Source organism: Alexandromys fortis, unplaced genomic scaffold, assembly GCF_014885135.2.
Source record: "Alexandromys fortis isolate MF-2015 unplaced genomic scaffold, M_Fortis_MF-2015_v1.1 scaffold_85, whole genome shotgun sequence".
NCBI classification, from domain to species: domain Eukaryota; kingdom Metazoa; phylum Chordata; class Mammalia; order Rodentia; family Cricetidae; genus Alexandromys; species Alexandromys fortis.
In genome coordinates, this window is record NW_026067975.1 from 392932 (window position 1) to 420071 (window position 27140).

The following is a 27140-nucleotide window of genomic DNA, read 5'->3' on the forward strand; positions in this document are numbered from 1 at the left end:
TCTATCTATCTATCCATCTATCCATCCATCCATCCATCCATCCATCCATCCATCCATCCATCCATCCATCCATCTATCTATCTNCCATCCATCCATCCATCCATCCATCCATCCATCCATCCATCTATCTATCTATCTATCTATCTATCTATCTATCTATCTATCTATCTATCTATTTTTAAGACAGGGTTTCTATGTGTAACAGTCCTGGCTGTCACGGAACTTGCTTTGTAGTCCCGGCTGGCCTTGAACTCACTGCAATCCACCGGCCTCTGCCTCCCAAGTGCTGGGATTAAAAGCATCTGACACCATTGCCCTGTGAAAAGTATGCTCGCACCAGGTATGTGCAGGAGGCCAAGGTAGCCAGACTAGGACAGCCAATCACTTGGAATCAGCACTACAGGTGGTGAGGAGCCGCCGTGCATGTCAGGACTCGCTCAACCTAGCACTCTTAACTGCTGAGCTATTGTCCAGCCTCTTCTCCACATTTCTCTACAGCAGTGGTAGTCCAGCCAGCAATCACTTACGCTTGGGTGTGAAGCTGAGGCTGCTCTCCCTTTCTAGAAGGATTTGCATGTCTCATTAGAATAGTGAGAAGAATGGCTTGGCATCAGCCCACCAGTGGGTGGGGTGGAGTCAAACCCAGTCGGTAACCGATTTGGATTACGGTTCATCTCATTCTAGTTTTGAATGAAAATTCTGTTCATTTCCGTTTCATTCATGGCTAACACAGAGGCATCTCCTGGGTGTGTGGTGCACCGGTGAGGCCAGATTCTGCTGGCCAGATCTCTTAAGGCTCTCAGTGACGAGGCTGATGGTGACTTTGGCTTCACTACACTGTGACTTGGTGTGGACAAGGGATGTGGGGAGTACTTGACACCCAGATGATAGATACCGAGCCAAGCACACTGTGTTCCTCCAAGAGCTCAGCGCGTGCCTCTGGGGAAAGAAGCACAGCTGTACCCTCAGGACTGAGTCTTCGGTGGCTTTGCAGTTTCTCCCTCTGCCCAAGGGAGGCATCAGGAGGAACTGGCCTCAGAGGCCCTGGAGAAAAAGCAAACATGGGTGGATGTAAAATTTCTCCAAAACACACGTCTTAAACAGATATCATTTTTATTGGGGGTAGCTTCATCTCAAGAAAAGGAAAAGAGACAAGACGATGAGACAGACTCTAATGGCAGATGCCTGGGTGGCTATGTGTTTCCAACCCATGTTAGGCAGAGGGTTGGGGTGCTCCTGACCACAGACCCATCCTATTCGCTCCTCAAGACCAAGGCTATCTTCTCAGGCTGCTCAGTGCACTTTCTTGAACACTTGCTTGCAGATCACACCCTGGGCTCTCATCTCCTGCAATGATAAAGACGCTCATTATTAGTTAAAGCAATGTTACATTTGAGGCTCCAAGCATCTCAGGACAGGGACTTGGAACATATTGAATGGCTACTATCATTCGGCATGAGCTTAACTAATTCCTTAGACAGCTGATAGAGTGGGAACCACAGAGATGAGGCTCTCTGATTCCTATAGACAGTACAGGCTGGCAGAAGGGTTGGTTCCCAGTTGACCAATAGGAGTCCTTGATGGCGCCCCTCTCCCTATTCCCTTAAAAAGTCAAAGAGCTTTAGCAACCCAGGCTTGGGACAGTCTGTGCTCAGGCTCAAAGGAACTGGTTCGCTAGTTTGCTTCAGAGTAGACAAGGATTTAAGCCTGGGTTGTCTATTGGAGTTACCTGGAGTTTGGGGACAGTGTTGAGTTGCCAGTATCTCAGTGGGTGGAGCCTGGCCTTCCAGCGAGTTCTAAGAGCAACCAAGATAGCCCAAGATCTGCCCACAGGGACAGCTCCTGCTGACTAAAGCCATGGGCCAATGGCAGTTAAACTCTGTGTCTTCCGAGTCATTGGGAAGTGGAGCTGGAGAACTGGACATTTGCGTGACATTCACTGAAGTTTAAGTGTTGACCCAAGAAGCTTGGAGCCCTTTAAGAGCCATGTGAAACCATCTGAGAACCTTCCCAGCCTGATTTGTAGTCTCTGACATAGAGCAGCAGGGGACACTGAGTGAGGGGACACTGAGATCGTGCCTGCCCCTTTTGTAGCTAAGCAAATGGAGGCCCAGGGAGGAGCCTGAATGGAGGATGGACCCCACACACAGGCCCCAAGCAGCTGGCCTCCTCTCCTCACAGCTCGCATCCTCACAACTGCCGAGGTCATGCGCGGCAGGATGGTGTCCTCAGACGAGGATGGGGACAGCTGGGGACCAGTGAGTGGCCCAGGATTAAGGTCATCTGGCCCAGGTCCCTTCAAAAGAAGGGTAGTAGTTGGGGGATTCCAGGGTAGAGGAGTGATAGGCGACTTCCCCCTCAGAGGACAAGGGCCATGTTAGCTCTGAGGGAGTGCAGGTCTCTGTGCTTGCTTTCCCAGGCTGAAGTCAAAGGGGAAGTGACTTTGACCTGAGGCTGAGGGTGGAGAACAGGACTGAACTGAGGAAAACCTTGCCTGGCCCCTGGCCTACGCTGAGATCATATTCTCCTGGTGAATTCGGCAGGAATTATTTGGAAGCAAATTTGGTTATTTCCATGCTTTGTGGAAGTGCCACCGGACAGGCAAGCCAGCCTCTCGGAGTTCCACATCTCATTTCCAGAGAACAGAAGGGCCTTGCCAGCTGCCAGTCCTACTAAATACCTCTCTACCTGCTCCCTCTCCTTGGACCTAGGGTCAGCCTAGATCTTGAAAACAAATTTCTGAGTCTCTCGGGCGTCTTCTCCAGACCCTTAGAGGAGAAACTTCAGAGTAGAACCAAGGCCTCACCACTCTGTTCTTTCCCAGCATCCATCGCTTCTGCAGGGAGTAAGGACCTCTGGGGGGGAGCACAGGCCGGGTCCCCACCATAGAACCTACCAGGTGCAGCTCATCACCCTCGATCCACTGGGTCCAGCCACGTCCCTCCTTCTCGCCCTTCTGCACACACTGGAGCTTGTCCCCGTCCCAGCTCACTGTGGTCTGCCAAGCAAAAAACCCACAGTAGTCAGTTCTAGGGAAGAACACACCCCACCCCCCTGGACCGGAAGAGAGGGATGCTTCCTGACCTCAATAATTCAAGATGCGCTTTTGGCAATTTTAGTGTAGAAAATTTGCAGCCCAATACTCCCAGCCTACCACATGCTTTTATTAAAGTGTGCAGATCAGTTTTAAAATTTATGAAAACCTTCATAAATTCCATTTAAAAGGGCAATTAGGAAGGGAAAATGTCATTGAGATAGGGTTGAGAATGGGGATTGGGAAGGAGGGGCTTCCAGGCTGAGCACAGGCTGCATCTGGGTATGCCAGTCAGGCCCGCATCTTGTCTGTGAGGAGAACCCTGTCTATCCCCTGACAGATCAGCCATTCAGTCATTATCACTTCAGCTTTTGCTAGGTCTTGTAATACCAACAAGGCCTCATCCATGCCCTCAAAGACCCTTCATCTCCCGGGGTTAATGACCTCAGATATCAACAGCCAGCTCCAGGAGTTGGCTGACAGCCACCTGCAGCTCTGAACCAAGTCTCAATCTCTGTGTTTGTAGCCTGCTACATGGGCTGGAATCTCCTGTATATGGCCCAGGTTAAGGTCGGTGGGGCTCTGAAGTCCCCTCTTCCACTCTGCTGTGCGGCTTCGTTTTAAAGACCTTACGCCACTTACGTCTCATGTGAGAGACTTTAAGGAGGTCAGCAGTAAGTTAAGGAAGGGGAAGCCAGGGAGGAAGAGATACTGGGATGGGCCCCAAAGGAAGGGTGAGTCCATGGGAGACAGGTGCTTGGTGGTCTGTCGTGAGATAGAGGCATAGGAGGGATAGAATAAGGTACAAGTACTCGCGACTTGAACTGTGTGTGGTCCTGTCCTACGAGACCAGCAGCCTATAGGCTGCACTCTATCTGATACAGCTCATCCCCACATCCCACCCTTAAGCCTTCACATCCTCACAAAGCATGGTATGCCCTTCCAGATGCTGAGACAGGGAGACAGGCATCTCTGAGGAGTTTCTGATTCTTTGGAGCAACCAAGACCCACCCAGTAACACAGGGGTGGATAGGGACACTCAAAAGAGGGCCAGAGCTCGGTCTGGTCTCCCTAGAATGGCCAATGAATAAGCACCCCGTGTCAACAGGACCTCAGCTGAGTGAACAGACATGCCTAGGACATTGCCCACATATCATACCCACCGTTTGGATACACAGTCCTTGTCAGTTGCCCTGTCTGCCCCTGGGAAGGGCTCTGTTCACTCTTGCTCACTGTGTGGCACTGAGTGAGTTTAACACTGACTCTGAGGCCCTGCATTCCCACCAGTCATGAGGGCGCTAACTCAGAGGCTTTAGATAGCTCAAGTTCTGAGCTTCCTTTGTTCTCTGTCGTACTTAGCATCAGGACCACCAGTAACAGTCTAAGGCGGATGGGAGAGAGGAAAAATCTGGGCAACGAGGGTGGAGTGAGGATTTCTAGAGGATCTTTCCCTTTCCCCTTGCTGCCCTTGAAGGGGTACCAGCCCCATCTTTGGGCTCGCTGATCACTACTGCCCTCTGCTGTTGAGATGAGTCCTCAATGGGTCACGTAGGAGGAGACGGGAGATGGAGACAGGGAGATTCTACATCTGTAGAAGGGTGTGAATTAGAGCTCCAACATTCATGTAAAAAGTCTGGTGCTGCCCTGTGCTTATGATACCATTCATTGCTAGGAGACAGATATTGGGAGATCCTTGGGACCCCAGCCTAATCTGAGAACCGCAGGCTAATGGGAGACAAAACAAAGCAAAACAAAAAGCAAGCAAACAAAATAAAAGAAACACAAATGTGGAAGGCACTTCTGCAAAATGCCTTCTAGGGTGGACCTCTGATTGCCATACACATGTGTCCATGCACCTGCCTATGTGTAGATGGGTGCATGAGTGTGCACACACACAAACCGTGCTGGGTGGACATTTCAGCAGGCAGAGTGCCTGCTGCACAAGCTGATGACCTAAGTTTGGGTGGGTCCTCAGAACTCACAATTAAAAGTTATGCACAGTAGTGCACGTCTATAATCCCAGGGTGCCCCTCAAAGCAGATGGGAGGTGGACAGAATTGCCTGAAATCAGTGGACCAATCAGCCTCACATAAGCAACAGTGAACAAGAGACCATGTGTGTCTAAGAGAAAGTGGAAGGTGAGAACCAACACGTAAGGCTGTTCCCTGATCTCCACATGCATGCCTTGCATGTGTGTAGCTGCACTCAATGGCATGAACACAGACACACAGGAGGGAGGCAGGTGCAGCCAGCTGTGTGCCACCTCACACAGGAATAAATCTGACCTCAGCTCCTGGAGGGGGTTCATAGTGAGGAGCACAGGGAGACTTGTGGGTGGCTCCTCTCCTTGAATCAAAGACTCAGTTGGAGCACATGTGTAGCCTCAAACTTGAGGAAGTCCAGTATCCCAGTCAGAATAAAGTGTAGTCCATGTCCAGTGAGACTGCCATGGGACAAAGCTGTTACTTTATGTCCCAAATGTAGCAAAAAGCCATTCCTGGATGTCATTCATGCCAGATGGGAAGAGGGATGGGAAAATGAGTCCTTGGCTTCAAAGAGTTCCTAAGAACACTTGGTTTCCTCAGCAACCGATCACCCTGTGTTTATGCAAAGACCTACTCTGCTGGTGTAGGGCTCCTGACCTCATCTAGGCATGGCCAGACTGGTTGGATCTCAGTTGTGATCTACAGTTTTGCTTTTTCCAAAAAAGTTAGTCAATGGGCAGACCCTCTGTTGTAGGAGCCCGCTTGTTCATTCACTGCTGCCCAGATTCGAAATAATCACACAGAAACTGTATTAATTAAATTACTGCTTGGCCTATTAGCTCTAGCTTCTTATTGGCTGGCTCTTACATCTTAATTTAACCCATTTCTATTAATCTGTGTATCACCATGTGGCTGTGGCTTACCGACAAGGTACCAGCTTGTCTGTCTCTGGTGGCGGCTACATGGCATCTCTCTGACTCCACCTTCTTTCTCCCAGCATTCAGTTTAGTTTTCCCTGCCTAAGTCTGGTCTGGCCTGCTATAGGCTCAAAGCAGTTTCTTTATTCATTAACCAATAAAAGCACACATATACAGAAGGACTTCTCACATCAACCTCCCGTAATGGAAAAGAAGGAATAGAAATGAGTCTATGGCATCTTGCTTCTTCAGCAATAACTGCCCAGCATTTGGTCTACTTCTGTCCAGCTGTTTATCAACATACCTCAATAGGATTACATTATTTCTGCCACTCTTTCATGCCTTGTTGTCTCTTCATTTAGAGACTACTCCCACTTTGACAAATAGTCTCCATGAGCATTCTTTTCACTGCTATGTTCTGTCCAGAAAATGGCCACATAATTTGTAAGGACCAGAGTAATATGAAAATCAGGGGCTCTTATTCAAACACACCAAGATTTGAAGATAGTAACAGCAGACCATCCATCCAGGCAAGGAGCCCCTTGAAGCCCTTGAAGCTGGCACTGGTGGTGTTTTAGTGAAATTACACAACTTTATTCAGCTAAATACCTCTTCTTGGGCATTGGATATTTTAGAATTCTACACTAGTATAAATAAAACTTTCTCGTACACATAGTTTTTTAACACATTTCCTCAAGACATATGTCCTGAGGAGGAACTGTCTTAGGGAATTGTGTGTAGATTTTTTTTAAAGCTTTTAATGGCCATGCCAACTGGATCTCCAGACTCACACCTGTTTACCCTCAGGTGCCAGTGTCAGGGAATGGGCATGACTGGGATATGATTTCAGACAAGAGGACATTCCTGATGCTTTTCAAGTCTCAAGGAGAGGAAATGCTGAGAGTGCGTGCGTGTGTGTGTGTGTGTGTGTGTGTGTGTACGTGACATGAACTGATGTCCTAGACTCAGGAACCTCACCTTAGAAATGAAGGCCAGATACATCCAAGGACAAGGCAGGGGACAGTCTCACTGTTACTCAGACTCTCAGCAGCTCTTACCAACATCACAGGAAAGTACAACAGGACTCGGGCCAGGGTGGCAGCTTATAAGCAAATCTTGTCTAAGTTTTTATTAAAAAATGAACAATAATTCACATCTCTTTGGCTCTGTCAGCAGCTTTCTGAGGGAGATACATGCCAAGAGATGAGTGAGGATAATTTCACACCACTCTGACAAGGGACTGTCATTTCATAAGCCATTATCCCCCTTCCATCCACTCAGAAATCCCAGTTGGTACTGCAGCCAAGAAGTCTGAGTGACCCTGTTCCAGGGATGCTTTTGTGCTTCTTTGTCCCTTTCAGGTGACTAGTAGTGGTTGTGACAGCGACCTGGTGTGACCTATAAACACCGAGACTCAATGTGGCTCTCAGGAAATGTGTGACATTTATTAAGGGTCCCACATGCTGCCACTTACTCCAAGGACAGGGATGACTGGTCACTTCTATCCCTCCATGTTGTCCACCCAGCCCTACCAGGCTCTCTCTTGCTGGACCCACCTCTGGCTCAGTCTTGTCTCTGTGGATCCAGAGGCAGGTCATAAGAGGAGACGCTGTGCCTGCGGTGACTTTTGTGTGCAAACTCCAGAGCCACACCTGACCCCAGCACCCACGCTCTTTAGATTTGGGGGTAAAAGGCAGAGCTCAGACAGTGCTTTGGCACTTTTTGTGTTTATTCTGTGAACTGGTAAAAGACAGAAACTGGCCTTTCCTCCTGCCGTTTGCTTTTAACACATGCTTTTCTCTCTGAGGGTCTTTCTGTTCCTGGCGGATTGTGAAGGCGGCCTCCGGTGCTTGTCTTAAACAAGCTCTTGGGTGGGAGGGGTAGGAAAGTCCTAAGCGCTAACACATGAGGACCAGGCCCTGTCCTGAGAGCCTGCCACAGCATTTCCGTCATCTGCAAGCTTTAGAACTGGAAAACAAAAGAACAAAACCCCTAAGCTTCTTATAAAGTCCAGTCTGCAGCCCTTGGGGCCTGAGAAGTGCAAAGGACAGGTAGCGGCTTCTCTTTTTCTGGTCTACTCCCACGGGGCTTGCAACTACCTAAAACCAGCACATACAGGGTGACGCTAACTTGCAGATGAAAACCAAATTAATAAGGCTTTTAAAATGCAAATGAGTAATTAGAGACATAAAGAGCACTAAAAACAGCTACTATGAATGAATAAGCTGTGACGAGACCTTTGTGGGCACAAGAGACTGCAATTCCGGCACGAGTCTTCAGCTCTACCATGTTAACAGAGAATGGTGACCTGAGTCTTAGGACCAATGAAACGAAATATGTCCAGATTAATAATCTTGGTACATTATTCCACCCCACCCTACCCCCAATTGTTTAAGAAAGGGCCGAAAGTGCCAGATACTAAAGTGCTAGCCACGGAGGCCAAGGTTCTGAGGAGAGGGTGAGAGGCTGGGCAAAAGAGTGTTGGAGGCCCCTGCCACCCAGCCCTGTTCAGGCAACTGGAAGGCTTTCTGGTTGAAGTGACAGTATCGTGTCATGATCACCACCACTATGGTCACCATCGTGACAAGTGCAGACACTCAGAATGCGCCAGGCAGTGTACTGAGCAGGTCAGGAACACATCACCTTGACACCTCAAGACCTCTTGGAGCCCTGGTCCTTCTCAGTTTAGAGAGGCCAGAGACTGCTCAGCAGTCCCCTGGTTTCAGCTGAGCCTTGCCAAGAAGGAGGAGGTGTGGCTGGGCTCTGCTGGGAACAGCACTCAGCTCCCCCCCCCCCCAGCTTCCTGCACACCAGGAAACCTCCCCAAGAATGAACAGTAGGGAGCTGAAGTGCTGAAGGTTTGAAAGCAGGAGGTTGCCCCATCAGCTGGAGGGAGAGGCAGCCTGAAGGAGACTTGGCCAAGAGTGACACTAGAGGAGACTTTGGAAAGTTCTGTTAAGCAGGAGAGAGAAGAGGAAGAGTCAGAGAATCCCAGGCAGAGGGAACAGCCTAGGAATTGCTGGCAGATCAAAGGGGAAGGGCTGCAGGGAGGAAGCGCTAGGCCAGCCTTTCCAGGGTGGACTCTCCCGTTCTTTTATATAAAGCTGGACCTGGCACTTCCAAAACAGGATTTGCTTAGAAGGTTTACAACCCCCTTCTTGTTGTCTTTGGGGCTCTAGCTGGCCAAAGGCGGTTCTGTGTTAAGCCCAGGTAGTGGTCTCTCCTGCCCCTGCTCCCAGGGAGTGCTGGAGACAGGATGAAGAGGGATCCAGGAGAAGATGACCCACCTGAGTGTAAAGAAACCTTTTGTCTCTCACAAGAGCCCCTGGCCTCTGCAGATCTTTCCCAGCAAACAGAAATGAGGAACCCAGAGGATATAAGATACATTCTTAATAGCTAGGGAAGAGTATGCAGCTCAGAGAGGTATTTCCAGGGAGTCTGGGATCCTCTTACCACATGTGGGATGCCAATCACTACTTTGTGGCAGAAAAGTACATACAAGTTTTTGAATGAATGAACGACTGGAAAAAGCCATCCTAGGGCCACACCGGCAGTTTTCAATGACTCTTCCAGAACAAACCCCAGGACAAAAAAAAAAAAAAAAAACCCAGGCAATGTGGCAGCCAGTTCCTCCACAGATGAGTTTTATAGAATATGCCAGCCATAGGAGTGACCTGGCTTCAAGGGCCTAAGAAGTGAGGGGTGATACACAGAGACATGAAGTACGGGCCATAGTTTTAATCTCCTGTCAGACTCTGAGCCCACAACCTGCCCTCTGCTCCCACAGGGCCATTGTCCACCAGGGATCTCTTCCCAGCTGCAGGGGAGTCTGCTACAGTCATGGAACTGTGGTTGAGCCATCTCTACTCCTTTCTGGTGAGGTGAGCCTGAGCCATTCACCCTACTTCTGCAGCTTCCATTTCCTCATTGCAAATAGGTCAGCTCAAACATGGCTGTTCCCATGCAGGCCATAGACTCTTGGGTCAGTAGCAACCTGGTCCTCTGCCGGCCTCCCCCAGCCTGGTCTGTGGTATGGAGTGGCACATGCCATTTTAAACCTTCCACTCTCCCAACCCTGTCACATCTTCCCTGGATGGGCATGTGTCCCTTCATACATGTGCCTAACCCGGTAATGATCTCCTGAGGCGACAGCTCACAGGGTGGGAGGATAAATACCAGCAACCCATCCCGCCCTGAAGATTTTCTCAGTACATCACTTAACTTTCACTGAGAAGCTGTAATCCCTGACTTGCTAATTACCCCCATTTCACAGGTTAGTAGAGGCTCAGAGTGGGGGAGGGGGGAAATAATTCCTCCCCCTCCCGACCTCCTGGGGCAACAGTTCACACAGAGATAAAATTTCAAAGGAGGTCAGGCCCGCAGAGTTGACGGCCAGGACTGACTTCTAGACTCCTTAGACAGGAGGGGGCATGGATGAAAAATCGTGTCCAGGAAGACAAGGGATAATTGCCTCCTTTGAATTCCGGCTTCTTAGCCAGCCCCGTGGCCTTCAAGACTGGGAAGAACAGATTTCAAAAGGGACCCTCTCTCCTGTTACTGATGAGACCATCCCGTGGCAGGGCTTCATGAAGGGACACCGCAAAGCTCAAAGGTAGGTTAACCCAGAGCTCTGATCCCTAAGACAATAGTCACACTTCTCTTTGCTAAGCACCTAGAGTCACACTGCCTGGATCCAAATCCACCAGGTGCCGGTTTATCCTGCATCGTGGAGAGAGAGAGAGAGAGAGAGAGAGAGAGAGAGAGAGAGAGAGAGAGAGAGAGAGGAGAGAGGAGAGGAGAGAAGAGAGAGAGAGAGAGAGAGAGAGAGAGAGAGAGAGAGAGAGAGAGAGAGAGAGAAAGTGATTAGAAGAATGTCTGGCAGAGGAAAATACCTGGCAGACATAATCTATTATTAAATCGGATTAGAGCAGATCTTGTATGACAGGGCCAATGGCAATCTTTTATACTGTCCTGCTATTTTCATTTAACATTCATTTAAGAAACACACTGGAACCCCTCATGCCAGGTCATGAGATGCAGAAGTAAGGGTCTCTGCTGTCTAGAGTCTCAGACACATTAGCGAGTGTCATGGGTGGCCTAAGAGATGGGTACAATTGCCGAGAGGAAGCCTGGGGCAAAAGGAAGGATGGTGGCGAGAAGGAGAATCCAGACAAGGCCGAGAGAATAGGTAAGCCTGGGCTAGCTCTCCACCACTGGGTAACTATGCTTCCAAAAGGAGGCAAGAGATTGTCCTGGAGGAGAGAGCAGAGAGAGCAAAGGAAGGCATCCCACTCAGGATGTGTGGTGGGGAGCGGGACTGGAGTGGCCAGTGGCTATTTCCTAAGGTCAGAGGGTGGTCAGCCCTGAGGAGCTCTGGGAGGTGTCAAGCTGGGAGTAGTGTATGAGCAGGTGGTGTGCTGGAGTGTGGAGGATGGGGGAGGGGAGATGACCGCAGAGGTATGGCAGTCATTAAGTGAAACCGTCCATAGGAAGTGCCGCGCTTGGCACACAGCAAGCACAAGAGATGTTAACTGTTATTACTGCTGTTATTACAGGCAAGATATTCAGAGCGGTGCAGACGGAAGGGGGTGGATATTACAAAACTGAGTCCTTGGAACTGGACGACGGATTGCCCATAAACACTTTTATCTTCACAGCAACCGTTGACATGGCTGCGTAGTGGTCTCTGGAGGTAAAGAGCCAGTCGTTCTGGCCACCCGTGAGGACTTGGAATTTAGGAAGCCAGCAGGAGTCAGCTTGTTCTCGGAACCACACAAAATCAGAAGTTGCAAACATCTAAAGTTCAAGCCCAAGGCAACAGACTTGAAGTGGTTGTGACCCTGGAAACTCTCCTCCTCACGGCTCCCCCCACCTCCCACCCAGTGTGTAAAGTAGAAAGGCAGGGGCGGGGGGGGGGGGCTGCTCTCCAGGACTCCTGGAGAGCTCAACAGAAACAAGGTCACAGGAGCTCTTAGAGCTATGTTTATGGGGGGCTGTTGGGGATTTTTTATTAAGAACCTGCACACAGACACCTTTGTGCAAACTTAAGGGGAAAGAGGTGTTCCTGGAATCCCAGCTCCGTGCATGGCTGTGGGCTGTCTGAGTCAGGAGTAAGACGATTTTCTGACTCACAGTCCGTTGTCAGACAGAGACCTTTTTTTTCACTGGCGGGATGTAGGAACAGTTTCACTGTGAGGTGGGAAAGATGGTTGTAGGGCCTGTGTTTCCTGCCACCCCTTTGTGTACATCCAGTTTATAGTTCTTTCCCAAAAGACCTCTCCGTTGTCCTTCTACTCCCAATTCAGAAGAAGAGGGCTGGTGGGGTACAAGGACGGAAAGATGCCGTGCTCCCCTTGTATTTGAGGTGCTGTTTCGGGGTGTCTGCATATCAGAGGAAACCCCAAGAGAAGTCAGAACAGTTAACAATAAAAATGGACTTTAATGAAGGATTCAGTCAACAGAAAAGGTACCTGGATGAGTTAGCAGGGGTGTTCTCTCTCTCTCTCTCTCTCTCTCTCTCTCTCTCTCTCTCTCTCTCTCTCTCTCTCTGTGTGTGTGTGTGTGCAACAAGCACTCTAATACAATTTAATTTACACAACACACAGGGTGTGGCAGGGTTCTAGAAAACCAAGTGACTGATGCTACAAAAAAGACCCCCCCAGAGAGGTACTACTGGTGGTTTGGGCCCTTGTTCTCAGGAGTGTTTCCAATCAACTCTAAGTCAAAACCACCATGATCTCCTGAGCCCGCAGAGAAGGGACTGAAGTTGACTGAGGCCTTGATTTCTAGAGGACAAATGGTCACAGGAGTGACTGTCAAAAGAAAGGAACAAACTCTCCGGGGTCCTCCTGTGAGGCCTCTGGCAGGAGGGTCCTCAGAGAAGGTTGGGCTAATAGCAGAGACCTCAGCACAGAGGTTATTCTCCCCTTCTATCCCTCAGGATGGGCTCCTGAGCTGGGCCCAGGAGGTGAGAAATCACCACCTCTACCCGAACTACAAAGGACAGGCTCAGGCACACCTCCTGGGGCTCCATTCCCACACCCCCACAGAGCCCACTGACGTTAGTCAGAGACACAGCCCCATCTGGATAGACCTTCAAAGCTTCAGCAAAGAAACCAGCTCCAGACCTGCTGGGCAGTCACAGCGTGCCGGAGGCCATGGTGACAGTGTGTCAGGCTTGCAGCCCTGCCAGCTCCCCTGAAGCATCCGTCAGGGTTAGTTCAGAGCTCCGCCACACCCTGCTTGCTCAAAGGTGGAGCCTGGATCCTCTCCTACACGGGGTGGGGGAGCGTTTCTGACCACTTCTGCCAACAGAATATAGGAGAGTTGCCAGGAGATGCTACAGTTTGGACAGGTGTCCCCAAGCCCCATGTCCCTGCTGGGAGGTGTTGTAACTTTTAAGAGTTGAGGCCTGTTCAGAAGCCTTCTGGTGATAGGAGGGGATACTCTTGAAGGGGATATTGGGATTCTGCTTTTATTCTGGCCATTACCCCTAATGGCCCATGAAACAGCCATCCCCTGTAAAGAGCTTCCTCCATGACCTATACCACCTTGACATGGCCCCAGAAGGAACAGCACCAACTAACCATCCACTAAAACTTGCAAGGCTGCACGCCAAAGTCAACCCTGCCTCCCTCTATCTAAATTAGCTCAGGTATTTTTGTTACAGCAGTGGAAAGCTACAGTGCCTTCGGAGCTCACAAAAATGTCACACACATCTGCCTTCCTCTCATGAGCAAGCCATCTGGAGAGAGAATCCTTGGGCCCCCAGCTGGGACATCCGCTCTGATCTTTAGCTCAAAGTTCGTGTTTGCAAATGAAATAAACGACTTATTTTAAGGTATTAGTTTTCAAGATAGTTTGTTACTCTGCAATTAAGAAATATATAATTTATCATCATATTTAATTTGCACAGCGCTATAGGTGGGTATAGTTTCTGGTTCCTCTTTGCAAATAGGACATGAGGACTCATCTCTCCGGGAAAACAGCTGGAAGCTGGAAGCAGGATTCAAACGCCTAACCTGACTCCCTGAACACTGTCATTCCCTATTGTCTCAGAACACTGTGCCTGTCCATCCGCATATTCAGTTGCCTCACCGGAACCCGGAACTATCTTGGGTTGTTGCAAGAGTGGTGTCCATGGGCAGTTCCTGGTCCTGTCTCCCACTGGTATGGAGCTGGACCACTCATATCTCCCGCCCCTGAAGGGAGCAGTTTTAATGAAGCAACAAAATCCTTATTCTGAATTATAATGAGAAGGCCATGGGAACAAGGGCCCTGCCAGCTGTTCCTCAGAGTACTAACAGTGTGGTCCTTTGGACCAGCAACATCAGCAGCTCCTGGGAACTGGTTGTTGGAAAGACAAGCATTCAGGCCCAAGCCCAGAGCTCTGAAGGAGAGAGAACCTTCTGGACAAGACAGGCTCAAGCGTGTGAAAACTACTGTTCTAAAGATTTGGGAGGTCATTTCAGGAGCTCTGGACTCTGAATGTCTTAGGATGTTTCCAGACACAAGAAGAGATGGGAATGCAGTTCGCCGGGCTCAAGGAGAAAGAAAGATGCACCGTTAGCTTAACTATATGGGAAATTGTATTCCCATAGATTTGTAAAATGTACAATTCCCATAACTGTAAAATGTTGAGAACTCCCACAACACTCCAAGTCGCTCTCTCTCCCCCTCGATGCCCATGTCCCTGACCCTGTCTTGTTTCCCCCTTCACTTGGGTTTCTCCAGGTAGCTGTGGAAGTGGGAAGATGGGTGTGGGCACTGGTCACAGAGTCTCAGGGTCAGGTCACATCAGCTTCGTTATCTCTCTCCCACAATCCTCAGATAAAATCCCAGGAAAGGGCGTGATGGGCATGTATCACCCTGTCTGCAGGTTCTCATCCTGGAGAGGTGCTGTGTTGTGGGCCCACCAGGATCCAGAAAGAGAGTAGGGAATTCCTACCAGTAAAAACAGGTACCTTTCTGGATGGGGCAGGGCAGGGGATAAGGAAGCAATGATGGCCAGAAAAATCAAACAACTGCAAGTTATTTAACAAACACTTGGCCTTGTCCGGGCGTCAGCAAGGGTTCTGGTCCTATTCTGTGCATGGCATGGCAGCAGAGCCAAGGTAATATGTATGATCTCCGTGGTCAGTCCTCAGAACTGACCCCAGGAAGCCAGGCAGAACAGCAATCACGATGCCCATTTTACGAATGTGGAAACAGAAGCAGGGTGTGTAATCAGCTGCCTTCACCCTGCAGGCAGCTGTGTTGACAGTGCCCCAAGCTTTTCCCACTTAGCCCAGGACCTCTGTGACCCTTTGCATGCTCACTGCTTACCTGACAGACATTGGGGCAGCGATCTTCAAAACACCATTTTTGTGTGAGCCCTGGTTTTTTTTTTTTTTTTTTTTATCTACGACATGGGTAACACGATCCCTACTGAAGAGCATTTGCTATGAGGACCTAAGGAAAAAAGAGGTGGGAGAGAGCTTGGTGCAGTCAGGTGCAGGGAAGATTGACTGCACGTTATGTTTCCTCCCTCCTGCCTTGCAAAACTCCAGACCCTCCCAGCGGGAGTCCTGAAAAGCTACTTTGTAAATTTTGTTTGGCTGCTTTAATTCTTCTGGTTGTAATCCTCAAAAGCATGCTACGGACACTGGTTTCAAAGGTCGGAGAACTTAAGCTAGGACATGAAAGAGATCCTGTGTTAAAGCCTTGGAAAAGACCCAGCTGAAGGGCCTGCTCTGGTCAGGGGGGCTCTAATGAGGCTCCCAGATCCAAAGGCATCTGAGTTCTGCAGCCTGAGGCGTTCATTTTACCACTGGCAAGACATTTGTTAACACAAGAACCCAAAGATCTCTCTAATGGGTCAAGAACAGGATCAGGAAGCTGGCAAGAGTTTAAACCAGAGTGCTAACAGAGGCTTGATGGATTTCATGTGTTGCCATACATAATTAGATGCCTGGCTGGATGAATGTGGATGAACGAATAAACGGGCATGTGCAAGGAAGTTATATGGAGGGGAAGGAAGGAAACACAGACAGTTAAAAAAAAAATTAAAAAATCTGAAAGTGCAGATAAGGAGAGGTGCCTAAAAATATGGAGTTAAAAAAAAAACTATATGCAGAAAAAGGGAATTTTCCCATCTCTCTTCTCCCCTCCTTTCCTCTTTTTGGTCCATCCTTCCCTTCCATTTCCTCCCTTCCCCTCTCTCCTTCTCTTTCTCCCTTCTAGCCTTTGGCAGGTAATTTGGCCAATTCACCAGCTGGCAGATAGACACGCGTGGCAAGGCTTAGGCTTTTCCGATACACACGCTGGAAACTGTAGCAGTTATAAGCTTTGAGGGGTAGGATACCAGCTGAGAGGAGGAAGGGGCCCTTTTCTTTTCTTTTTGTACTCTTCCTCTGTTATTTGGTTCTTTCTCCTTCCCTTTTATAATAAAAACAAAGAAAGCGGCAGTGGGCCAAGTGCTGGGAGCGGAAGGCAGGCCCCGTGGAGGGGTCATTCTGAGTTCAAAGCTAGATATGAAGGCGAGGCCAAAGCCGATGGAGGCAGCGCCAGACCCAAGCGAACAAAGCAGTCTCTTCCAGGGAAACCCTGACCTGGTGTCCACTGTGGGATGACAGATGGCCCTTCTGCCACCAGCATGCAGAGCCAGGCTCACTGCTGGTTCCTAGCTGAGGCTCAGTCTTGTCCCGTCCCCCTCACTATGGAGAGCAGCTGAGGACAAAGACCAGAATGATTGTAGTGCTTGTCCTGACCAGAAGCGGGGAAACTCTACCTGAAGCTGCAGAACACCTACTTGTCCCAGCCCCATCCTGAGAAATCCCCATAGGTTGACTGTATTTGACACTCACGGTTGATCTTGTCCGATAACTAACAGTACGGACAAAAGAGACTGCAGACAGTGGGGAAATCTTTTGTGTCTTTTGGATCCCAATCAGCCTTCCTATACATCTACCAGAACTGAGGCCTCTGCTTGCCCTGTGGTCCAGAAAGATCTCTACTGACCAGACTGGAAATGGTGGGCTAGGGGCTTCAGAGTCACTCAGACAGCTCATATGTTTCTAGATCATGTCCAGGGCGGCAGGTGAGGTAGATTAGAGCCAGCGACCTATGGTCCTTTGCATCTCATTTCTGCTTTTTATACAGGCACAAGTGTAGAGAGGCTGCCTTTCTCCAAAGCAGGAGCTACAGAGTAAACAAGACAAACAGCTACTTGACCCTCTGGTACCAAGGTGGAGAGGATGGTGGCAAACTACTCACGTAAAGGCGGTATTGATTGGTGAGAGACCTACACCGTGGAGCAAGAGTGCAAGTTCAGGGTTTTCAGCTCTTGATGTTTTGTTTCCTAAGAACAGTCAGGCATAGAATCTTTTTTTTTTCTCCCTATGAAATCTTAGACGCCTTGGCCCTCATTGGCAACTGACTCAAACACTGTGCAGGCCAAACAAAATACATCTGCAGGCTGGATTCTGTCTTCTGGCTGTCACTCTGAATACAGATGAGATTCCCATGGAAGAGGAAGAAACAGAGACATTGCACCAGCAATCTTCTGGCCCTGTGCAGAGGAATGTGAGCCTGGCCCCACCTTGCTGGCTTGTCAGGTCACATTTAGGTCCTCTCTCAGGTCCTCATCACCCCTTGTCCCTCTGCCATGTTTTGAAGCCCAGCCACACACAAGCTCTTGCAGAGTACCGGCTCTCTCACTGACAGCCGCCTCTCACCCACGCTTTTCTGAGTGCCCTGTTTCACCACGCCTGTCTGCTCTGCCTCCTTCCCACCTCGTCCTTCAGGACCCTGCTCAGGGAGCTTCCTTAACCATAGCTCCCTTAGCCCCAGCTCTGTGCCTCAGTCCTCTGTGCTTCTACCAGGCATGGGTCTGCAAGGGCCCACAGATACAGATGCATCTCCCTCCTCCACTACCCTGGGCACCCAGGAAGCCAGCTCCCCAGGCTGAGCTCAGAACCCAGTAAGAAACAGGTCTGAAATAACTTTTTTTTTTTTTTTTTGGTCAGACACTTGTCTTGCCCTTGGCCTTGCTTTCATTCCTTTCCTGTTTAGCTGGTTACAGTTACTTCCTGTCTATCCTTCAGGCCTCAGCTCAGGTAGTGAGAACTGTCTCTGACTCCAACTTTGATAACAATCCCATCTCCCAGAGAGTGAGGCCAACAAGTCTTGCAGCAAAGAAGATAACAGGAACACTAGCCCAGCATCCCCCAGAATGCCCCAGTATCCCCCAGCTCAGCCTGAGGCTAGATCCCTCCCTGGTTCACCTACCAGGAAGGTCTGAGAAAAGGTGGCCATTGCCCCTTCCTTTGTGCTCCAAATCCTCCCCCATCTCCCATCCCTTTCTAACTAGTGCAGAAGGGACCTCCCCCAGAACCCCAGGATCCCCCCCTAACTGCCCCATGACTTGCCTTGCCTCCCTTTGTCTTCCTGGCACACAAACGCTGTTATGACCTCTGAGAGTCTGACTTACACAATGACTGTGTGTTCTTGGATGTCAAGGACGGTGCTTTGCTTTTGTGTGTGTGTATGTGTGTACGTACACGCCTGGTGTCCCAACCACACCCAAGGGAGGCAGACTGCTCATTCAGACTCTTCCACTGTTTTGCAGGGAACTCCCACTCTGACCAGGAAGAAACCTTTTATATAAAGCTGATGAAGAATTGGTGAATTCATGTACACTATAACATCACCAGGCACACGGTAGACACCTAGTTTTACTAGGTGATCCCCAACAATAATCAATCAAGTTCAAGCCACCACACTCAGAACTGTAGTGATCCCAAATGAAGGCACATCTGATGTGTTGTGCTAGAACCCCTAAGAGGGAACTGAAGTATGGAGCAGAGTTCTATGTAGTGGCCCGGAAGCAGTCTTGGGCAATGGAGAGAAGGCAGACCCTGTCTGAAGGTGTCCTTTCTGACTGTAAGCATCTGGTGCCTGAGATTTGGGAGCAGTGCTGAACTCAGTGGTAACGGAGTGCAGCTGTGTGGTGACAGCCATTGACAAGTGAGGGAAGGATAGCAAGCTCCTCCTTCCTGCAAACAAGGCAGCTCCTGGGAGCAGGCACAAGTGAGGTCTGGACCCAAGACAACACAAGAGGCACTGGAAGCATCCTGGCCTCCCAGAAACCCCCGCAATTGGGGATGGCGGCCCGAGACTGACCTTCCGGAGTCTGCTGGGGCATTGCTAATTGGGGTCTGAGGGTCACTAGTTTCCCACTCTTAGGAAGCAGGGGCTGGGCCTTCCTGTACCCCTACTGTTTCTCCTTCTAGCTCTGGATGCTGGGCACTGTTCTATAGATTTAGGAATTGGGTAAAAGGTTGAAAGGAAGTTCAGGGCTCAGTGGGTATCAGGGTGAGCCAGGGCCAAATCCCAGCTTTGCAGCAAGAGCAGCAGGCCAGGGGACTTCCAGCAGAGGCCAAGGCCCCCTGCTCCCTATAGAGACTTCACACTAGATTACTGGGGAGACTATGCCTGGAGGGGTCCCTGTGTTTTCTCCTCCTTCCTTCCTTTTCTCTATCAAAGAGTTCACGGCCTTGTTGGGAATCCCAGGCCCTCTCCCCACTACTCTACCGGATTCATTAAGTCAATTTTATCTGTAAAATAGATGAGCTCCTATCTCCTCACAGTTAGGGTGAACCTTGGTGCAGCCACGTGTGTCTGAGCACCAGGTAGAGCCTGAATACCATGGAGACTCACTGAAGTGGAACCTCTGCAGCTGCCACCACCAGCCACCAGTATTTGAAGAGTGTTTTTTTGCCTACCCTGGGGTCATGGGGCTGGGAGGGAAGATCTGCAGTCCTTCCCAACACAGGATCATTGCTCCCTCCAGATGAACGAGCCAGCTCTGGAACAGAACCCCAGGGTAGGCGACATCAAGGGCTCGCGGGGCCTCACCATGCACTTGCGGTCGTCAATGCCTGTCAGATCCTCCTCAAACTCCTGTCCAACTTGGAAGTCCATAATGTAGTTGCGAAAAGTGCTCAGCGTGCGGATGATCATGTGGTCGCCATCCTGCACGATCTCTTTGTCTGGCTTCAGCAAGTTGGCGATTTTGCGCAAGGCCACGTTGACATCTGCAAGGGGTGCGGAGAGATAGGTACAGTTGTTTTAAAAAAGGAGAAGAAAAAGAAAAGGAAACGGAAAAGGAAGAGTTTCCTAGCTAGACAGCTTCGGGAGCGATCGCACGGAGGAACAAGGTTGGGATTCCTTGCTCAAGTTGCAAGGCTTTTGAGGGCCTTCTGTGCTCCCCCCCCCCGCCCCTTTTTTCTTTTGAAAATAAACTTTTTGTTTGTTTGTTTGTTTTGTTTCGCTAGCCTTTCAAAAACAAAACTAGCAAAGCTAACCCGGTTCTCCTAATTGAATTATCTGTCACCAGGGACAGCTAATGGACTCTTGCCACCAATTAACCCTAACAGCTCAGGCTTGCTAGTTGGCAGCCGGCAGCCGAACTCTGGGCTCGGGGTGACCGGGTCTGCATGGAGCCCGGGATTGCTCACTCAAGCGCGCTTACCGAGCGCGCGCAGGTACTCCTCAAAATTCTCGTTGCTTAGCATCTTCCAGTACCCATTGAAGTCCACAGGCATTTTGGGGACGGTCTGGGGGTGGTCGGACACCGAGAAGGCAGGAGTGGCTGTAGGCTCGGCCTGGACGCCGGCTGCCACTGCACTCCGAGTGACGGGCGGCCCGGAAATGAGCGCCCTCGGGGGACTCCGGGCTCTGCGGGGCGGTGACAGCTGGATTCCAAGCGTGCACAAAGCCCGCAGGAGGATCCATTGTAATCCTCCCTCCGCCCAGTGTACGAGGGCGGGGCGGGGACAGGGGCGGGGACTAAGGCGGGGGTGGGGGCGAGGAAGGTGCGATACTAGGTTTGTCCCTGCTGCAGGCCACCTTCTGGTTCAGAACTTGCATTTGTTCTTTTCACTTTCCCAGGCCAGAAAGATGTGGAAGGGGAAGAGCTGCTATTGGCCCTAATTTCTGTGTACCCTCCTGGGAGTCCTTTAGGCGCCTGGATTCTCACCGGTATCCGCCTGGGAGTTCTTGAAACGTCAGGAACTCTCACCCACAGACCTCTCGAGAGTTGAGAAGTTGTCTCCTCCGGGTTTACCATTAAGGAAGAGGTCATTTTGTCTAAAGCTCCACGCCAGTGGCATGGCCATTTTGGAAAAGCTGGTCTGTTTAACTCTGGGGATGAAGAGCAGCGCAACTGCCCACAGCTTTCCAAGGAAATGAAGCAAAGTTGGTGGTATTAAAGGTGCATTGGACGAGAAAACGCTCCAGGTGAACCGTGCACCGTGATCTGAGACCCAAGGCTTCTTGCCGGTCTGAACTGTCATTTTTCTGCGGGCTGTTGTGGTTTCCTCTCCATCGACAGACAGAAGGCGAGCACAGCCCTCCCCTTAATTCTGCACTTGGCTTCTCTCACTTATATTCTGTGCCCTTTCCAATAGCAGTGCAGAGAACGAATCCCCATTGTTTTGTAGGCTTCCATTACTTACCCAGCTCAGCTCCTGTTTGCCTGCTTCAGGGCTGTGGTTGGGGTAGGGGTGGGTGTGTTCCGTGGCTTCTGATCCTCGCTGCCATTGGCAACAGTAGCAGTGAAGACCTTTATCACACCTCACCTGTCACCTGTGTGCTACAAAGAGATGGCGTATTCACAGTGGCTGACTTTTTGACCTACGAAAGATTAAATATTTCTTTTAAAATTGTTCTTAGCACAGATCAGAGCCTGTGGAATGAGGGGTGGTATGCTTTCTTCTAGCTACAGAACCATGCCTCCTCCAGTCCTCAGTGCATTTGGCTAAATGACTAAAGAACACATTCTCTCATGGTGGGAAAAGTGTCCTCTCCTCTGGGAGAAAGGTTGGGATTTTAGCATCTCTCATTCTCTTGCTGTCCCCCAGGGCTCTATTGGAATGTAGAGCTATTGGAATGGACAACTATAGGAATGTATAACTATTGGAATGTAGAGCTACCCTGTATCTTGGAGAATTTTCAGTAGCACTTCTAGCCCCGACTAGATTCCACAAAGATGCCTCCAGATGTTGTCAGGTTCTGGGGTTGGGGGAATCATCCTGGCTGACTGCCACAGCTGTATTTGCACCACAGCCCTGGTCTCCATCTGCCCTTTGTCGGGCTCTGGGTTGCTCAAGTTGTGGGCTGTTATCCAGATCCTGGCGCTGGGTCTCCTCCCCAGTTAGTGCAGAGCTCAGCTAAGCTGGGTAGCCAAGGTAGCCTGTCTTAGCTGTGCATAACCCAAAAGTGTAAGAAGTCACTTTTGTGATCCTGCCTTGCCCAAATCATCTAGTCTAAGACACTGAATGAGGGGCAGCCCCAGCACACAGCGTCTTTGTCATCCTCACTCACTGGGATGGAGGACTGGCTAGTGGATTAAATGGTGAACTGATGTTCCCTTAGCCACCCCCACTCCCAACAAGTCTAAAGTCCTTCTCCTGCCCCCTCACATTCCCGGAACTTCCACCCCCTCCAGCCCCTTCCCTCTGTGCCCTGAGATGAGGCTCCTGAGATTGTTTATGCCAAAGCCCAGTGTAGTGCTCGTGAGTCCCGCTCTGGTTGCAGTGCTCCGAGTGGCACCTTGTGTTCTGGACAGAGGCATGTTCCTCTACCCACTGTCCTGCTCTGGGTCTGCTGCTCATCAGGGAAGACACAGATCTGGCCACTCCTCTCCCTGGTCACTTTGGCCATCTCCCGCTCTCTTGACCTTTGTGCTGAGCTGGCTTGCTGAGCACGTAGCTGCCGGTCAGTTAGTTTACTTTGTCTCTGCCTGTCTCTTTTTCTAGTGCCCTAAAATCCTGCCCTTGTGGGTTTTCTAGGAGGCTCCCTGTGGGGCAGTGGTTCTCAACCTGGGGGTTGAATGACCTGTCCACAGGAGTTGCCTAGGGCCAGTGGAAAACATTTACATTAAGTTTCATAAAAATAGCAAAATTATAGTTATGAAGTAGCAATAAAAATAATTTTATAGTTTTGGGTCACTGCAACAAGAGGAACTGTATTAAAGGGTTAGGAAGGTTGAAACCACTGAGTTAGGGTTTCTATTGTTGTGATAAAACCAGGACAAAGGCAACATATAGAAGGAAGGGTTTATTGTGGATAGGGGTCCCTTACCATCATGGTGGGGAGCACAAAGCAGGGGAACGGTCCTGGGGAGGAAAATGAAAACTCATATTTATAATCCAGAGCAGAGTGAGTGTACAGGGGATGAAGGCAGGAGCCTGAAACCTGAAAGCCTGCCTCCTGCACACCACACCCATACATCTTCCAAGAAATCAATGCCTTCCAATCCTTCCCAAACAGTTCCACAAAAAGAAATAAGACTGTGAACATATGAGCCTATGGAGGGGTATAGCTGCTGACTGTCTTGCAGCTGGGTCAGGTTGCATGCATGGGCTTTAGGGCAGATCACATGTTTTTGACATAACCCACGTCACTGTCTTACTGAGGGATATTGGGTAGTTACTTAGCCTCTTTAGGCTTCAGTCTCCACACTTGTAAAATGGGTACTTACCCCTCAGAATGGTGGGACCTGAAAAATAAAGAGATATAAGGGGTATGACACAGAGGGCAAATCCACACCCTCTATGCGTTATCCAGAGGGATCAGGAGTGAAAGAAGGGGGAGGGGGTAGTGCTGGCCTCTGCCCTACTCCAGGGTCTTAAGATCCATCCACTAAACTGAAGTGCAAGGTGTTCCACGGAAGCTTCGGGTACCACTGTGATTATCCTTTGGCTGATACCTGCCTCTGCTGGTCAGATTCTGTAGAGCGGGTTTCAAATGGCCTTCTGTGTGATTGACGCAGAGGAGAACAATGGAGGGCAGGGGCTACTGACCCAGGAGGCAGCTCTTGCTGGAGCTTCAGGACAGGCAGAGTCAAAGAGGGGATCCAGGGGAGGATCAGCATGCAGGGGGAAGGGAAGGGCGGAGGAGGAGCGAGTCTGGGGAAGCAAGGGGCAGGCTTGTTCATGGCAGGGTGCAGTACACGAGGACACCCCTAACTGAACTTTCTTCGTTCACTGGTCCTAAGAACAGGAGTGGAGATTCACAATCAATTCTTGGAGACCCAATGAGTGCCAAGGTCAAGAGCAGCCAAGCCAATGCCGTATGTATACAGTGGGACAAATAGGAGCAAGGGGCACTCCTGGACTGTGGTGGGTAGGGAGGAGGACTATGGGGGCACACTGGTGAGGAGCTCGGAGGAGCTCCGGGCCCTCCCTCTGAAGACCAGGAGGAGACATGCTTTTACATTCTTCAGCTGATCTGTTTCTCCACAGGGTAACATCAGAGGCACGGGGATCTTCATCACATGCCTGCCTTATAAGGTGGGCTATCTTGGCACCTGCTGCTGGCACAGCAAGCAGCTGGCTTAGTGTCTTCTTCAGCTGTTGGAACTACAGAGTTCCCCAAGGGCAATGAGATAGGCAGAGACTGTTCATCCTCAGAAAATACTCCTGTCAAGATGCTGAGAGGGTACCGATATCATCCCATCCTCTCTGACAGATCTTCCACACCAGAACCCTTATCTCATGCAGAGGACCAGTGGTTTGGCCTTCTGTCCTGTATTCTCACATTGTATCTCTGCTTCTCTCCTTAAGGGCTCAGCCTTCTTTGGGGACTTGCAGCATGGCCAAACGTCTCTGAAGTCACACTCTAGAGAATAACCCAACTCTAGGGTCAGCTGCCACCATGCTATCTTCAAGATTATTGTTTGAAAGAAAAAGGGGGCGGACATCAAAACTGCTTTCCTGAGTCCTGTGCTGGACTGACAGGGCTTTATCAAGAGGTCCTAAGGGCATTGACTGGTGAGTGTATCAATATTCAGACGTGAGTGAGATGGCTCAGCGAGTGAGCACTTGGTGCACAAGCTAGACATAACCCAAATTCCATCCTGGGATCCTACCCAGAAGGAATGGTCATTGTCCTCTGACCTCCACACATGTGGCATGTGCACACACACACAAACATATTCAAATGTGAAAATTATATACCCATGTCTATAATTCAATTCCTGGAGTCATAACCTAAGGTGTGTGTGTGTGTGTGTGTATGTGTGTGTGTTTATTTCTGTATAGAAGATGGCTCTACAGGGTGGGTCTGCTGCCTTTTGTGTGACTTCTCAACCAATCATGTGACATTTATTTCTGTAGACTGTGACAGACCATACAGGGCCTTTTCTCCATCTTTTCTGTCCCTTTCTCTCCTCCATTCTTTCCTCCTCCTCCCCCTTTTTGTTTTATAAACTATATCATTATGGAAAAAATTTAAACCAGAAAAAGAAAAAAAAATATTTAAAAACCCAACATGGATTCATCCCAGCTTTAACAGCTCTCAAAGCATGGCCAGCCTTCTTTCTTCTCTGTCTCAGCTCCCACTTTCCAAAGAATTTAAAGTAAACATGATGTATTGTATCGTTTTAAGAAGTCTCTCTCAAAGTCAAACGCTTGTGTGCTTTTGAGCATAAAGCAACATGTTTTACTATCTTCCACACTGAAGGTCAGAATCTCACATGATCTCATGGGTTAAAATCAAGGTAAGCCCCCTCCTGCCTCTTTGGGAGAGCCTGCTTCTCTCACTCTCCAGCTTCTAGGTGTTACCTACACTGTCTAGCTAATCACCCCAGCATTTTGACTATTGCTCCCTTCCCCAGCTTCTTCATTTTCAACACTCTGGCTGGTTTAGAATCACATGGTGTGTCATTCCACTGTGCCCAGCATCCCTTCTGCAGATCTGTCATAAACTGTCAGGCAGCTTTCCATCCCTGCAACAAAATCCCCAAGATAATTATGAAGACAAAGGACTCATTTTTGGCTCACAGGTTGGAGGTTCCAGTCTAACATCAGCCTGAGCAGTGGCTTTAAGCCTCTGGTGGGCATCCCAGAAGCAATGGTGAGGAGCATGGGGCAGAACAAGCTGGAGGCACAGAAATGAGAAAGGGATGCTATCATGACTGCTGTCAAGAGCAATGGTCTAAGGACCTCCCCACCAGGCCACACTTCCCAAAGGTTCACTCCCTCTCCAAAATACCACTCTGTAGACCAAGCTTTTATTTTATTTTATTTTATTTTATTTTATTTTTTTGAGGCGGCAGAAAAACTGTTTAATTTGGAAAGTGAGGGTTACACCGAGGGAAGGCCGGGTTCGCATTAGCAGGTGTGCACTGTGAAGCCAGACTGGCAGCAAAGGGAGCTCTCTGGACTCCCCATTTCATACCAGTCAGAGTCATCGTCAAGCACAAATCTGAAGAATCAACGTTCAACAAGCTGTCATCTCAAGAATATATTACCTAAGCAAACAGACCAAGCTTTTAATACCTTGGATTTTACCAGACATTTATCCACACCACAGCAGAAACAGGTTTGCGGGTCTCACGGTTGGCCCCTGAGCACCTCTGCAATTCTGCCTGTACATGGGGAACTAAGAAAAACCTCTAGTGAGTATGATGGCTTACTCCTGTAACCACAGCACTCAGGAGGCTGAGATGGGAAGATTACGTGAGTTCAAGACCAGCCTGGGCTACAGTATGGGGAGGGGAGAAATCAGAAAAGAAAACTCAAACCCTCATTCCAGTAACAAAACAGACACCAGTAAATATAATAAGAAAGACTGTCATGTGATCATCTTTTCAAGCTAATAAAGGGTGTGGGGATGGCTTTTCAGTGCTGCTTGGAAGACACAGCAAGAGCAGACAGTGACCCTTGGCAGAAGAGGTGAGGTGGGGAGAGATGCGAGGCAAGACGAGACCAAAGTCCTTGTGCAAAGTTAAGGGCTTTTCAGATGCCGCGAATCTTAACTACACACAGCTGTAGAATTCTGGGTAAGACGAGACTATAGGGTCTTGGTCTTGAGAGGCTCATGAAGTTTGGAGGGAGGTTTTGTTTGTTTTGCTTTTTTACTTGTTCCAGGCAGGTCACATGGGTGGAAAGTCAGCGCTGACTGGAGTCAGAATTTGTGTCTTGCTCTGTCTGGTTCCAGAGCCTCTGATCTTAACCACCCGTTGTCTCTCCAGTGAGGTGAGGATCTATGGGGACCCTAGCCTGCCGGATCTGATAAATAAGTCTGTGGAAGGGAGCCACAGAGAGGAAACAAGCCTCCCAAGCCATCATCAATATGGAAGTAGAAACTGAAACCCATGTAAAATGAAATCACTGGGCATATATTCTAAGCAGAAAAGGAAATCTATAAGCTGTTAAG

At 49.5% G+C, this 27140-nt stretch overlaps 1 protein-coding gene across 1 annotated transcript; it reads right to left on the bottom strand.

Moving 5' to 3' along the window:
- Positions 1–1096: 1096 nt before the first annotated feature.
- On the bottom strand, positions 1097–20715 carry Rbp1 (retinol binding protein 1). Its single transcript, XM_050157235.1, is given in 5 exon segments — positions 1097–1347; positions 2897–2998; positions 19833–20011; positions 20449–20551; positions 20553–20715. Coding segments are annotated over 5 exon segments (597 nt in total). The 5' UTR covers positions 20712–20715; the 3' UTR covers positions 1097–1293.
- Positions 20716–27140: the final 6425 nt, after the last annotated feature.